At 36.6% G+C, this 12,802-nt stretch overlaps 2 protein-coding genes across 2 annotated transcripts in view; one reads left to right on the top strand and one right to left on the bottom strand.

Moving 5' to 3' along the window:
- The window catches only part of LOC125209879, a 6,381-nt gene extending 719 nt beyond the window's left edge, over positions 1-5,662 (bottom strand). The window contains exons 1-9 of the mRNA XM_048109456.1: positions 5,302-5,662; positions 4,920-4,976; positions 4,752-4,819; positions 3,327-4,151; positions 3,123-3,216; positions 2,808-2,969; positions 2,630-2,731; positions 1,961-2,494; positions 6-1,871 (exon numbers count right to left, since the gene is read on the bottom strand). Coding sequence (XP_047965413.1) covers positions 6-1,871; positions 1,961-2,494; positions 2,630-2,731; positions 2,808-2,969; positions 3,123-3,216; positions 3,327-4,151; positions 4,752-4,819; positions 4,920-4,976; positions 5,302-5,377 — 3,784 coding nt within the window. The 5' untranslated portion in view covers positions 5,378-5,662. The remainder of the gene's footprint in view (positions 1-5; positions 1,872-1,960; positions 2,495-2,629; positions 2,732-2,807; positions 2,970-3,122; positions 3,217-3,326; positions 4,152-4,751; positions 4,820-4,919; positions 4,977-5,301) is intronic.
- A 5,870-nt stretch (positions 5,663-11,532) lies between these two features.
- On the top strand, positions 11,533-12,427 carry LOC125212378 (BAG family molecular chaperone regulator 5, mitochondrial-like). Its single transcript, XM_048112534.1, has one exon. The coding sequence runs from the start codon at positions 11,610-11,612 to the stop codon at positions 12,378-12,380; it is 771 nt and encodes a 256-aa protein (XP_047968491.1). The 5' UTR covers positions 11,533-11,609; the 3' UTR covers positions 12,381-12,427.
- Positions 12,428-12,802: the final 375 nt, after the last annotated feature.

The raw sequence follows: 12,802 nt of genomic DNA, 5'->3' as shown, positions 1-12,802 counted from the left end.
AGATGGTCGATTCTGTGGTGGCAGACCTGAATCAGAATTAAAGGACCCAACAGTGAATGAGTTGTTGAAACCAGATTCCTGGTCTGAAAGAGCACCGAATGACTGGTTTGACATGCTCCTATGGCGATGACCTGAAGGTGGCCTTCTCTCATTTGGTACTCCATTAATCATATCAGTGTGGTCACTTGATGCGTGGCCAGTTTTCTGCTGTAGTAGCTCCATAAGCAATCGCTTAGAACTGTCATCATTTGATCCAGCTGACATCCACAAACTAGGGTCTTCAGTATTTCTTTTGGCATCTATCTCTCTCCTCTGCCTTTCATTATGAAGGTGTTGTTGAACTCTAGACTCCATCCAATCATTCGGTAAATGACCATTATTATCAGACCAATGGCCCTCTGTTGTATCCATTCGTGACTCATGAAATTGATTGGAATGTAAAGGGTGGTTTATATGCTGAGAAAACATGCCTGACGAGAATCCTCCGCCTTGACCACTAGATTGAATCCGTGCAATCTGCTCCTGCATTTCTAGGCCACGAGCCAATGAATTCACAACATCACGATTTACCCCAGCAGGACCCACAGGCAATGACATTGAACGCTCAAAAGGTAACATGCCAGGCTCATAAAGACCATGTTGGAGTCTGTCATGTACAGAAAGATTGCGTTCAAGAAGGTTGAGATGCTCCTCCGGAGGTGGAATTTGTTGGGAATAAAAATCCAATGGACCAAATCCAGCAGTGATGGCTCTATTAGTGGCAGAGGGATTTCTGTGAAAATTACCAGCATCATCAAGCGACCACCCAGGGTTGATTGGCCTTTCTTCCATTTCCAATCGCTGCCTTAGCCCCAAAGGCAACTGCCTCCCATGCAGCTGATCTTGCTGAATGATCTGTTGATCCAGGGGGTGAATTTGCCCATGCCTTCCGTGTGACAAGAGATCCACTAAATCATTTTGATGCCCTTGATGAGGCACTTGACCAAATTTTGCTTGAATTAGCTGCTCAAGGGATGGATCAGAATGCCTAGAAGGAAATTGGGAGCGTTGTTGCCTATCATTCAGAATTTGCTGCTTCAACAAAGCCTGTTCAAGAGCAGCACGAGACTGCCCACGACCTGACTCGCGCATTTGACTCTGCAGCAACTGCTCAAGAAGAGCCTGTCTTGCCTGAGACTGCTGTTGCTCTTTCAACAACATTTGCTGCTGATGGAACTGCTCTTGTTGCTGCAGCTGCTGCTGTTGTTGAAGTTGGATCTGCCTCTGCTGCTGCCGCTGAAGGGCTAATAGATGTTCCATATCTTGCCCCATTTGATTACCAAGCTGTTTGTGGTGCATCAACTTAGTAGATGGGGCCCCTTCTAGCATTGCATCACTCATGTGCGTATTAAGGGAAGGCACCACACCATGCTGCTGGAGATGCTGCTGCTGAAGTTGCTGCTGCAATAGCTTCTCTGCTATATCAAATTGGCTAAATTCTTGGTCCATTCTGGAAGATAGGCGACCATCCATGACATCTTGATACGAATGTGAGCTGCTGCCAAAAGCATCATTCCATGCCTCTGGGGCGTGAGCCTGATTAGCCATGGCACTGAAAGGGGAAAGTCTACCACCAGGTCCTGCATTTACAAGTTTCTCCTGCACGCCTCCACTGAATGGAGGTGCCTGTTCACTCCTTGTGTGTGTACTGGCAAGCTCAGACCATCTAAAAGGATTCATTTTATTGTCATTCTGATTTGACAAACCAGACTCTGTCATTTCATGAGGGAGATGCGACTGGTTCCCACTATTTGAGGCAGATTCCCCATATACTCTCGACGTCTTTCCTATCGTACTGCCACCACTACCAGGTCTTCCAGGAAACACGATTTCTGTTTCAAAATAAAGATAAAAGAATTAGAACTATATTCCATTGTGATGATAAAGCAAAACTAATAAAAAACAGTAACAATGAACCGACCTTCATCTTGGACGCCAAAATCATTGAAATCTTTTCCCTGAGAGTACATGTGTTGTGGCAGATGACGATGACTGTCAGGTACATTTGACTGACCTTGATGTGAAGGGATATTATCAAACTCATGTAACTGCCATCTGGATCCATCCACTACAGTGGAAGAAACAGATTCAGGAACTGGAGCACCAGCTTGTAAGCATGTTTCAGACGCACCCTCCATTACAGCTGACTTTTCTAAATTGGAACTCAACTCATTTCCACTACCATACTCATGTCCAAATTTCAATTGAGGCATAACATCTCCCAATTCAAGGAAGGGTGAGTCATCAGGCGCATCTTCCAAACGAACAGGTAAGTCGGCCCCAAAAAACCCTTGCTCAAACCATGAAATGATGTCCACCCCAAGAAAAGGTCCTTGTATCTCCCCTTGAGGATCCTGATAATACAAACTCAATTCCTCTGGAGGGATTCCTCTATCCAGCTGATATTCATTGGCTCTGCTCCCAGTCTTGTGCAGCTCATCAGACCAGAACTGTTCTGATGTTTGAACAGATAAAAGAGAGTTTGATTCACGGAGTTTATTGTTTACATCAAATGGTGAGACAGATTGGAGACTCTCAAACAAAGGGTGATGATTGACAGCAGCACCTGCAACCTTTAGCTGCAACTCACCATATTGAGCACCATTTAGAGCTTGCAAACGGCCAATATCCAGTTCTTTCTCGTTCATGTTCTCTAAAACTTCATATTGTTCTTCATAATTAACAGTTTTCTCTGTAGTAAAGTTAAAAAATATTTGAGTAAAAGTATAGACTTCAATATCATATTCAAAATGCAGTCTAGTTCTCACCATTTAACAGACCTCCTTTCGATGAAGTATCGTAGAATATGCTATCAACACTAGCTTCATGAATATCAGCTGATGATTTATCGAAGTTATCTGGTATATCTTCAGTGACATCAGCAGAGAAGGAAACCTGTCTTCCGTTGGAGAATTCAACGTCTGCCACTTCTATAAGAAGCATAAAGAAATATTATAAACATAACCAAAAGGGATAGAGAAGTCAAGGCAAGAAATATTAGTGATATAACCAAAAGGAATAGAGAAGTGGAGGCAAAAACGGGCATATTAAAAGGACAAGTGCATCAGTTATGCATAAAACACCTGAAAAGCTATCACCAGATCTGCCCGTCTTAAGTGCACTGTACAAGGCTCCACTGCTAGTTATTTTACCCTTCCATATGTCACTCAGTACAGCCTGTTACAGAAAACATAGTTCGTCAAATTTCGGCAAGGCATCCTGTCTAAAAGTATCAATAATTTAGGAGAAAACTTATGAATAGATATACAAGGATTCATAAGCCACACCTCTTGCTCAGCGTCCGGAGCAACAAAAGCTAAAGGATCTGCAGCCTCTAATTGAGTTATTGGGGGTACTTCCTCAAAAGTGTCTGGCACAGGGGCAAGGGATGACTCCAGCTTTTGCTTACGATATATGTCAAGTAGTTTGCCTCTGGGGTAAACAAATTTTCCATTTTTATCACACTGAGCAGCACCAATTGGAGAAGATGATGAAGGTCTTCCAATGGAAGCAGAAGATCTACCACGCCCTACAGTAAAGCCCACATTTGAACCATCAACTCTTCCCCTTTCAGGTCCAAATCCAGGAGCAGTGCGTTGACCAGATCCAGCAGGATTCCCCTCCATCCTATGCCGAGGCCTCCACTTATCACGAGAATCAGTTTCACGCTCAGGACCAGAACGACTATTTGAAACAAATGGTTGGCTTTCATTATGGGACTCTTCCTTCTCCACATCTGTCCTTTTATCCCCCCGAGAATCCTTTTCTTTGTCATCAGGGCCCCACCTTAAAGACCATTTGCTATCACGCCTTGTTTCATGGCCAGCACTGCGATTATTAACATCATGCCACCTGTCAGTTGCTGGCAAAGATCTGTTCTCAGTAGGTTCTCTGGCCGGAGCATTGTCAACCCGTCTGTCCATCTTCCTGCGATCCTTTCGCCCAAACGTTCCAGTTTCCCTTTCTTCTTCACGCCAGCGGCGAGCACTGTCGGGTTCAGGAGCAATCTTTCTCCAATCTTTTTTTTCCTCAGGAACATCTGAGCGCCAAACCTCCTTTTGGTTCAAATCAGCAGAGGTGCCAAGAGACAGAGAACTTGGGCCACGGGCTTCCTGATGAGAAGAAAAATAATGTGATTATCTGAACATAAAAGAAAAACTAGAAATGTAGCGAGGAAACCAGTAGTTTTAGTTCCTCAAGATCAAAAACCAATACCTTAATATTAAAAATTCTAGTTAAGTGGTATAACATTTGAAGTGGTCAGTTTTAGCAGGCTTTGCAAAGCTATAATATATGTTCAAAATGAAACATTTTTTTACAGGAGGCTAGAACAAAAATACGTGTATAACTAGACAGAAGGCTTGCAAAAGGCATCAAAACAGAAACAAAAAATTGAAAATATTAACAATTATATACATGTACAAAATTGCCAAGCCAACAACATTGATACAGTGCACACTGCACAAAAGCCTTCATCAATCTAGATATTGCATATTAGTATGTGAAATCTTCAAGTCTCCAGCTTAAAAAACAAAGATGTTCATCTAACATGTGTCTATTGATTCAATCACGAATCAAGGCTGAGAACTAGGAGATATTATGAACTATCCAAACTAGTAATCCTCTAATCCAGTTCATCAATGAGTTAATTTAAGAAATCAAGTGACAAATTCTATCAGGTATGCATGGGGACTGAAGATTATCAGATTTACCATTTTTGGCTCATTTGGCTTAGCATACAGCCACTGTGGGGACAGAGGAATCTCAGAAGCTGCTTGATCTGCAGAAAATACACATAGATTTAAGGCAATAAGATGTAAGGATACAGAAGATACACAAGGTGCCAGGTAGAATAAATTGGCAAGCAAAACAATTATTACCCTTTGACTCATCCAGTGATCCCATCAACCCCTTGTCCTCATCATTTCCAGTGGAAGCTTCAGTACCGAAAATATTACCAGAATATATCAGTTACAGATTTTTAAAAATAAAGCGAAAAAAACAATCAGAGCACAAGTAAATAGACTAGAATTCACTCAATCCCAGCAGAACCAATCAATCTTAAGAACTCACTCGATAAGTTGATACTAAATCAGAAGTGAAGAATCTGATTTGAAACCCTAGGATATAGGTCGATAGCTACATTGCAAAAACAGATCCAAAACAAAGCACGGATTCGCACATGATATAGTCAAATCCAAACAAAGCGAGCAAATCGATACAATCACTAGTCGATAAGAATTCAAAAAAATCAAAGATTACCTTTCGGAATCCAAGATTGATCGGACGGCTTCGAACCGATGAGATCCTCCGGGAGATCCAGTTTACTTTCCGCCATCGCAACAAATTGATATTCCAGAGAATTTCAGGTAACAATCAAACACAACGAACGGCGAATCACACACGAAACAAACAAATAGTGAGAGCGAGATTGAGAGAGAAGTGAATCCGCGAGTGGCGATACAGAAATATCAGAGTGAGAAAGATTCCAGATGCAAATTGGGGGATGTATGCATATGTGATATGTATAGGTAGAGCGAGAATTAGGGTTTGTGAGAGCAATTGGAAAATGCAGAGAGAGAAAATGTGATTGAAGAGGAAAAACAGAGAGGGTGAGGGTTTGGGTGGTCAGAACAGCCAAATCAAATAATCGAGAATTATTATTTTTTTATTTTCGAATAAATCTCAGATTTGCAAAAGGCCCCCTTTCAGTTTTTCCTTCTATTAAAGCCCATTGAAAATAAATTGGTATATGAAGGGAAAAAATTATGAATATTGCTAAAAATGATAATAGATTGATTTTTATAGATTGACTAAAGTAAACAAAATGAGGCTTTTATTTATAGACATAGAGGAGAATATTTTCTTTTTTGAAAAAGTTGTAAAAGGATCATTTTCCGTTACAAATTAGGTGGTTGTTTATAAACTCGGCTTGAATTGCTTTTATGGATTCATTCCTTTTTATTTTTTCGGCAAACAATCGATTGACATTTGTATTCAATTTACTCCATTAGTATAATAGACGGATAATACAAGCTAAGATTTCGAAAATTTAATGTTAGAGATGTACTAGCCCCTTTGTACCATAAGTATTGAGTCGTATTCATTTTTGGGTCGTCTCATACTCTCATTATAGTTCAGTCATTTCTCTTTGCGGGAAATCCGATATACTTAATTTCGTTACTTTATTCATTCTCTTATTCTACTCTCTCGTATTGTATTTTCATTTCACTTAACTTACTACATATTTAATTTTGAATCTCCATACTCAAAATATGAGGAATGATATGCTACATTCCTAATGTGAGCACCACTCTCGTTTGACATGTGTTTAGTGTTGCTTGTTTCGATTTATATATTTAATTTGATTCTACTACATTAAAAATGTTATTGAATTTTTTAATTTCACAAAATTCATAAAAATTATAGTTCGATTTGCTAATGTTATCTCCAATTTTAAATAAATTAATAAAATAACAAATCAAACTTTGATTTTTATTAATTGTGCAAAATTAAAAATTTCAATAATATTTTTAATGTATTAGAATCAAACTAAATATATAGATCAAAATGAACAACGTTAAACGTGCATCAAACGAAGTGGTGCACACATAAGGAGTTCACATATCATTCCCCCTCAAAATAAAACATCTCAACACTATTAGTACGAATCTTCTGACAATAAAAAATACGTTAAGTGGCAAAGTTGAATACTGCAAGACTCTCACTGGCGATATGGCTTGAGTTTAATTCGGCACTAAAGTATATCTCTTTATCTCGTGTAGTTGGTTGTCGTTTTCTTTCGATGGATTATATTTTTCATCTCGTGACAGTGTAGTGGTCCCACTTACGTATAATATAATACTCTATCTACTATGTGCTTGTCTAGCACACGGTATGTAATAAAGAGTTATAAATCGACGATATCTTTTATTATATTGATATTATTAACATCATGTTTAGTATGATATGTTTGGTATGGTATGTTAAAATTAAATATATGTAATAGTAAGTATTTGTTATGATTCAGAGTTGTATTAATTAGACCAAAACTTTGGTAAGTAGACACTTTTATGATGCTTTTATTTGTATTCCCGAATTTTAGTTGAGACGCTAACAATAAAGACACTTTATGAAGTGTTGGGGGTATAATCAGACATACAAATTAGTACTCCCTCCGTCCCACGTTACTTGAGTCACTTCTTTTTTGCACTCGTTTTGAAAAAATAATAATAAATAATTAAAATGAAGAGAAAATAAAGTAAAAAAAATGAATAATATAGTTAAGACTCTTCTCTACATTATTCTCTCTCTTACTTTTTTTTCTCTCCATTTTAACTATTTATTATTATTTTTCCAAAACGAGTGAAAAAAGAAATGACTCAAGTAACGTGGGACAGATTATTAGCATTAAAAAGTGTCCTTATATCCAATTTTTTTTTGTTGCAATAATTATTTGAATTTTCAATTTTTAAAATTTTAATGAAGTTGTATGCTATGTTTTGGTATGAGAAAAAAAAAACACGCTTGGCATGACTCTTTAGTATTTTTTTTAGAGTGAACTACAAAAATGATTCCTGAACTTTAAAAATATCACCAGTAGTCCTTGGACTAAGGGTTAATATCAAAAACGGTCATTTTGCACAGTTTTTGTTATTTAATAATTTTTATAATTAAAAAAATTTATTGATATTTAAAAACTAAAATTTAAAATTTAATTTTGTAAAAAATCTAATATTGAAATAAAGAAACAAAGTGAAAGATGACAAAAGGGAAGAAGAATGATAATTTTGAAATAATATCAAATTTAGTACATAACTGAAATAATATCATATTTAAAATGTTAAAAGTGTAAAAAGACCAAATTGCCCAAAACCCCTCAAAAGGGCATTTTCGTCTCGAAACAGTGCAAAAAGACCATTTTTGAGATTAACCCTTAGTCCAGAGACTGCTGGTGATATTTTTAAAGTCCATGGATCATTTTTGTAGTTCACTCTTTCCTTTATAATTAAAAATACTCCCCGTTTAGGCAGATCCCCAGCCCGTGAACTTTATACTTTTTTTTGAAAAAATTGTCAAGACTAAGAAATGACATAATTTATTCGATTATTCAGTATCGAACAGTAATATGTTTATTATCGAACAATAATATGTTTATTTTAACCATTTGTATAAATCTTACTTACTGAAGTACTATGATATATTCATTATTCGGGAATCTTTTACTTGATTATGTTTATTCAAAATTATTTTAATTCTTCATTATATATTTCTATAAAAGAATGTTAACAAAATTCCCATAAAAATACTAGTCGTTAATATAATTTATTTTACGAACAAGAAGATTGATTTACAATTATTGTAAACATGTACACTGTAGTCAGATACCTAATAATGTGTATAGAAAATGGAGTACTGGTTAATAACTTGATTAGTTTGAAAAAAAATTCACAGCTAATTCTCGATCTATGTTTTCTTAAATATTTCTTTTTAATCTAAATTGACCTCGCTTGTTCAATTATTCAATAATTGAGCACGTTGTATTATGCTAACCCTATTGTATTTGTATATACTTTACTTCATATTAGAATTAATATACGTATATTTTAGGGGGCTTTTTTTTTATCGAATGTAGTATATATATTTCAATCAAAATATTATGTTTATTTGATCTCTATATTTGCTATCTCTGATCATTAGAGAGTTCTATTTCTATTTCTCTATATATTTCTTTTAGCATTATAAACATTTTTCCACTAAAAACATCATAAACTGTAATTTATTAGATTGACAATTATTGTAAACACATGTACATGCCTAAAATTGAAGTAATATACTCCATGTAGTACTAATAATTAATTTTCGAATCTACCTCATTCTCTCATAAATTTCATTTTGTATCGATATTATTATCAAAATTCACTCCAATGATTGCGTCGAGATATTTGTAGTATTATTTGCTAGGATGACAAGCTATCAAACATTTATGTTTTGTTAATGAATTTGGAAAATTGATAGTACAACACGCGACTAATACTAAATTGCTGATTACCTCTAATATCACTCTCAAAATTAAATTTTGTTCAAGAATATTAAAGTTCTACACGAACACGTTTGTAATTGTGACCAAAATAAGTAATTAAACGTGTTTATTTGCAACAATTGGATTCTAGCAAAGCGATTATATAACTTTATTAGATGCTAATCAAGTGAAATAAGATGGGTTGGTAGCCAAAAACTACTATAGCTTTTGGTTGATTTAGGTTTTACTACGAACTTTAAATTTCAATATGGTGAAAAAATACATAAACTTTGAACTTATAATAGTAGATTTTTTAACGAATTAAAGCTTATGTATTTCGAAGAGTATAATTTTTTTTACTGAATTATAAGTTCGTCCTATAGACTACATCGTTTAAGGCTATTGACAGTTAGATGACGTAGATATCCTGGTGTGCCAAGTAAAATTAAGTTTTGACAAAATTTAATTTTATAGGAAATTTACTGGAGTATTACAAGTTAAAGTGACATTTAAAAGTTATGGTAAAAATCTGAATAGACCAAAAAGTGCTATTAGTCCAAATAAGATTGATAAAATAGGATGCATATTTATGTATTTTTTGGTACTATGTTTTTGTATATTTGGAATGTTACATAATCTATTGTTATGGGGATAATCATAAGAAATAAAAGGAAAGTATACATTAGCTAGGGGTGTTCAAATGGATAGCGGGTATTGGGTAATTTCAAACCCGACCCGATACACGCTGGGTATCGGATACCCGTGATAAGGCTAATTTCATGCATCGGTTATGTGGTGAAAAACACTGTATTTTGTTGGGTTTAACGCAGTTTTTAAGCCAGGTGTGTGAAGGAGACGCTAGATCCAGGAAGAGCTGGAGACAATGGACTAGAAAAGAAAAATGAAGGAAAGTGAGCAGAATTGAAGAGAAAAAAATGGCTAGACGAAGGAGGTCAATAGCTGAGGGCAACAAAGACTATTCATACCTCGCTGGACCTACTTCAATGCCTATAAATAAAGGAGCATGCAGCACGTGCGATAGACATGATTTTTGCTCTTAGCTCACTGCACACACACTTGGGAAATGGGAATTACGGGATAGTTTAGGGTTTCTAAGGGGTCTCTGTCTTCGGCGAAAGTCAGTGGTAACACCGTCCTCTCGGAGGGCGAAGAAACAATCTGTTTTTCATTCAGCTTTTCGCACTTTTATTCCGTCGAACTTCATTGTTTTGGAAGTCGATTTGGTTGTTGCTACTTATCAGTTATCTATGCATTTAGTTTATGTCATGTTGGTGTTTATCTTGTGTTGATTTACGATTCTGAGCTTTTGTTTGAGGTTTTAATTTCGGCAGTTGAATGTTATTCTCTGTTTTGGATAATTCTGTGTTTGATCTGGGAAAGAGGTTGTGGATCTGAATTGTTGTTGTTGATCGGTGGTTGTTTGGCGAATCTGTAGCTATGGATATACTTTTGGTCGGAGTTTGTGTCGGATGCTTGGATCCGGAGTGGATTTAGCATCCGAGGTTGGATCTGAATAGGGGAATCAAGTAAATACCCGCTACCCGAAAAAATCGGATACGGGTTCGGGATCGGGTAATCTAGGCATGGTAATATCGGGTATCGGGTATACACGAAATACCCGCAATACCCGATTAATTATTGTTTAATGCCTTTTTACCCAATACTTATAACTACACAAACTCAACCAACCATCCATTCCACCTCCGATGTGGGACTACTAAAAATTCATGCAAGAATGAAACATCTTTGGAAGAGATTATTATAAACACAACGTTTACTAGAAAAATTGATGGTTGAATGTTTTAACTATAAACATTGTTCATTTCTATGATACACAAAACAAATGCTTATATACAAAACCCTATGTATATATGTATACATATTTTTGTGATGAAAATTGTACAACCAATCAACCAACTGAATTATATAGAAACAAAAAAAGGGTTATTTAAGGTTATTAGTTCTCTAAATGAAAATAAAGAAACAAAAAAAAAAGTCGTGATAGTAGCTATAAAATTAGTAAAATATTTACATATCTATTTGAAAATACTTGATGAAATTTCCTTTTGTAAACAAGATTTACAATCATTTTTATTCAAGGATTTCTACTTGTTATCATTATTACTGGAGGTATAGACTATAGTGCTAAAATAAAGAAATTATTTCACCATTACTTGTCCATATATTAATTAATTAATAGTAATATTTAAATAAAAAATAAGTAAAGCTAACTTTTATCATCCAGTATTAAATAAAGTATTCAAGTATTAAATATTAAATATTTAATGTTAACTTGTATGGAATGCATGCTAATCCCATAATGTTAATCCCACATCGGTCATGTATAAAAGAATGAATTAGACAAAATCTATATAAAAATTGTAGTGGTCCATTGCATCTAGCAGCACACAGCGGGTTCATTTCACTCAAAATTATCATTAAGAAACAATCAAAATCCATCAAAATTTTCAGCTCAATTACATTTCTATTCCAAAATCACTTATATTCCCTCTTTTGAATCTCAGAAATGTATAGTCCGTTCTTCACAAATCACCGGAGGTACCAGCAGCCCTACCCGACTTACCATCCATTTCACTCCGTTTACCACGCCGATCCAGCGGAGAGGTCCGCAGCGCCGAAAGTAGTTCGGATTCCTGTTCAATTTGGTGGATCCGAGCGATTAGACCGGACGGAGTCGGCCGTGAAGATACAGAAGGTTTTCAGGGGGTTTTTGGCGAGGAAGAGCCTGCGGAAGGTGAAGGACGTTAAAATGGAGGTGGATGAGATCGAGGAGAGGCTGAGGAGGCGCGAAACCATGGAGTTGGTGAAGACGGACGCGAAGGAGCGGTTACGGATGAGCGAGAGTTTGATGTCTCTGCTGCTGAAGCTGGATTCGATCCGCGGCGTGGATCTCGGGGTTAGGGGATGCAGGAAGGCTGTGATTCGTAAGGCGATCGGTTTGCAGGAGCGGATTGACGCGATCGTCGCCGGCGAAATTGAGGGCGGGGAGAGTGAGTGTGGCGCGGAATTGGAGGAATCGTGCGGGATGGAGAGGGGTATGGGGGATTGTGAGGAGAAGGCGAGTGGCGGAAGAGAGAGAGAGTTGTTGGAGATGGTGGTGAAGGAGAATGAGAAGATGGTGAGGATGATGAGTGAGTTGTTTGAGAGGAATGAGGCGCAGACGAAGATGCTGAACGCGCTGACGCAGCGCGTGGGGATGTTGGAGAGGGTGATCGTGTGTGATAGGTTGAGGAGGAAGAAGAAGAAGGCCGCGCCATTGCCCTGTACAGACAAATAATTGTATGTTGTTTACTTATTGATGGAAATTCGTATTTCTTTGATGTATTTCACTAATTCGTATTGTAATTGACGGCTTGCAGTTGAATTGTTGACAACATTCGGACGCATTTTGTATTCCGTTCACAACTTTTCTCGTGTGTAGAGTCTAAAATTTTATAAACCATCAAATAATTTTAATTGTTGTACCGGAACACTTGCTAGAGAGTTATGCGAGGGAGGGGTGATGCTGGGTATCATGACGTTTTGCATTGCGCCCGCCTTGGGCCTATAGAGATGTTGCGTGAAGCGCATTAACGGCATATAGACATGCTATTAAGCATTTTTTTAATATATTTAATTACGTATTATTTTTGAAAATTAGTAAAATTATTTTGAAATTCAAAATTGTTCACACTATTAAAATATATTCATTAACTAATG

This window comes from Salvia hispanica, chromosome 3 (genome assembly GCF_023119035.1).
Source record: "Salvia hispanica cultivar TCC Black 2014 chromosome 3, UniMelb_Shisp_WGS_1.0, whole genome shotgun sequence".
Classification (NCBI taxonomy): Eukaryota; Viridiplantae; Streptophyta; class Magnoliopsida; order Lamiales; family Lamiaceae; genus Salvia; species Salvia hispanica.
This window is presented reverse-complemented; position numbering and strand designations above follow the sequence as displayed.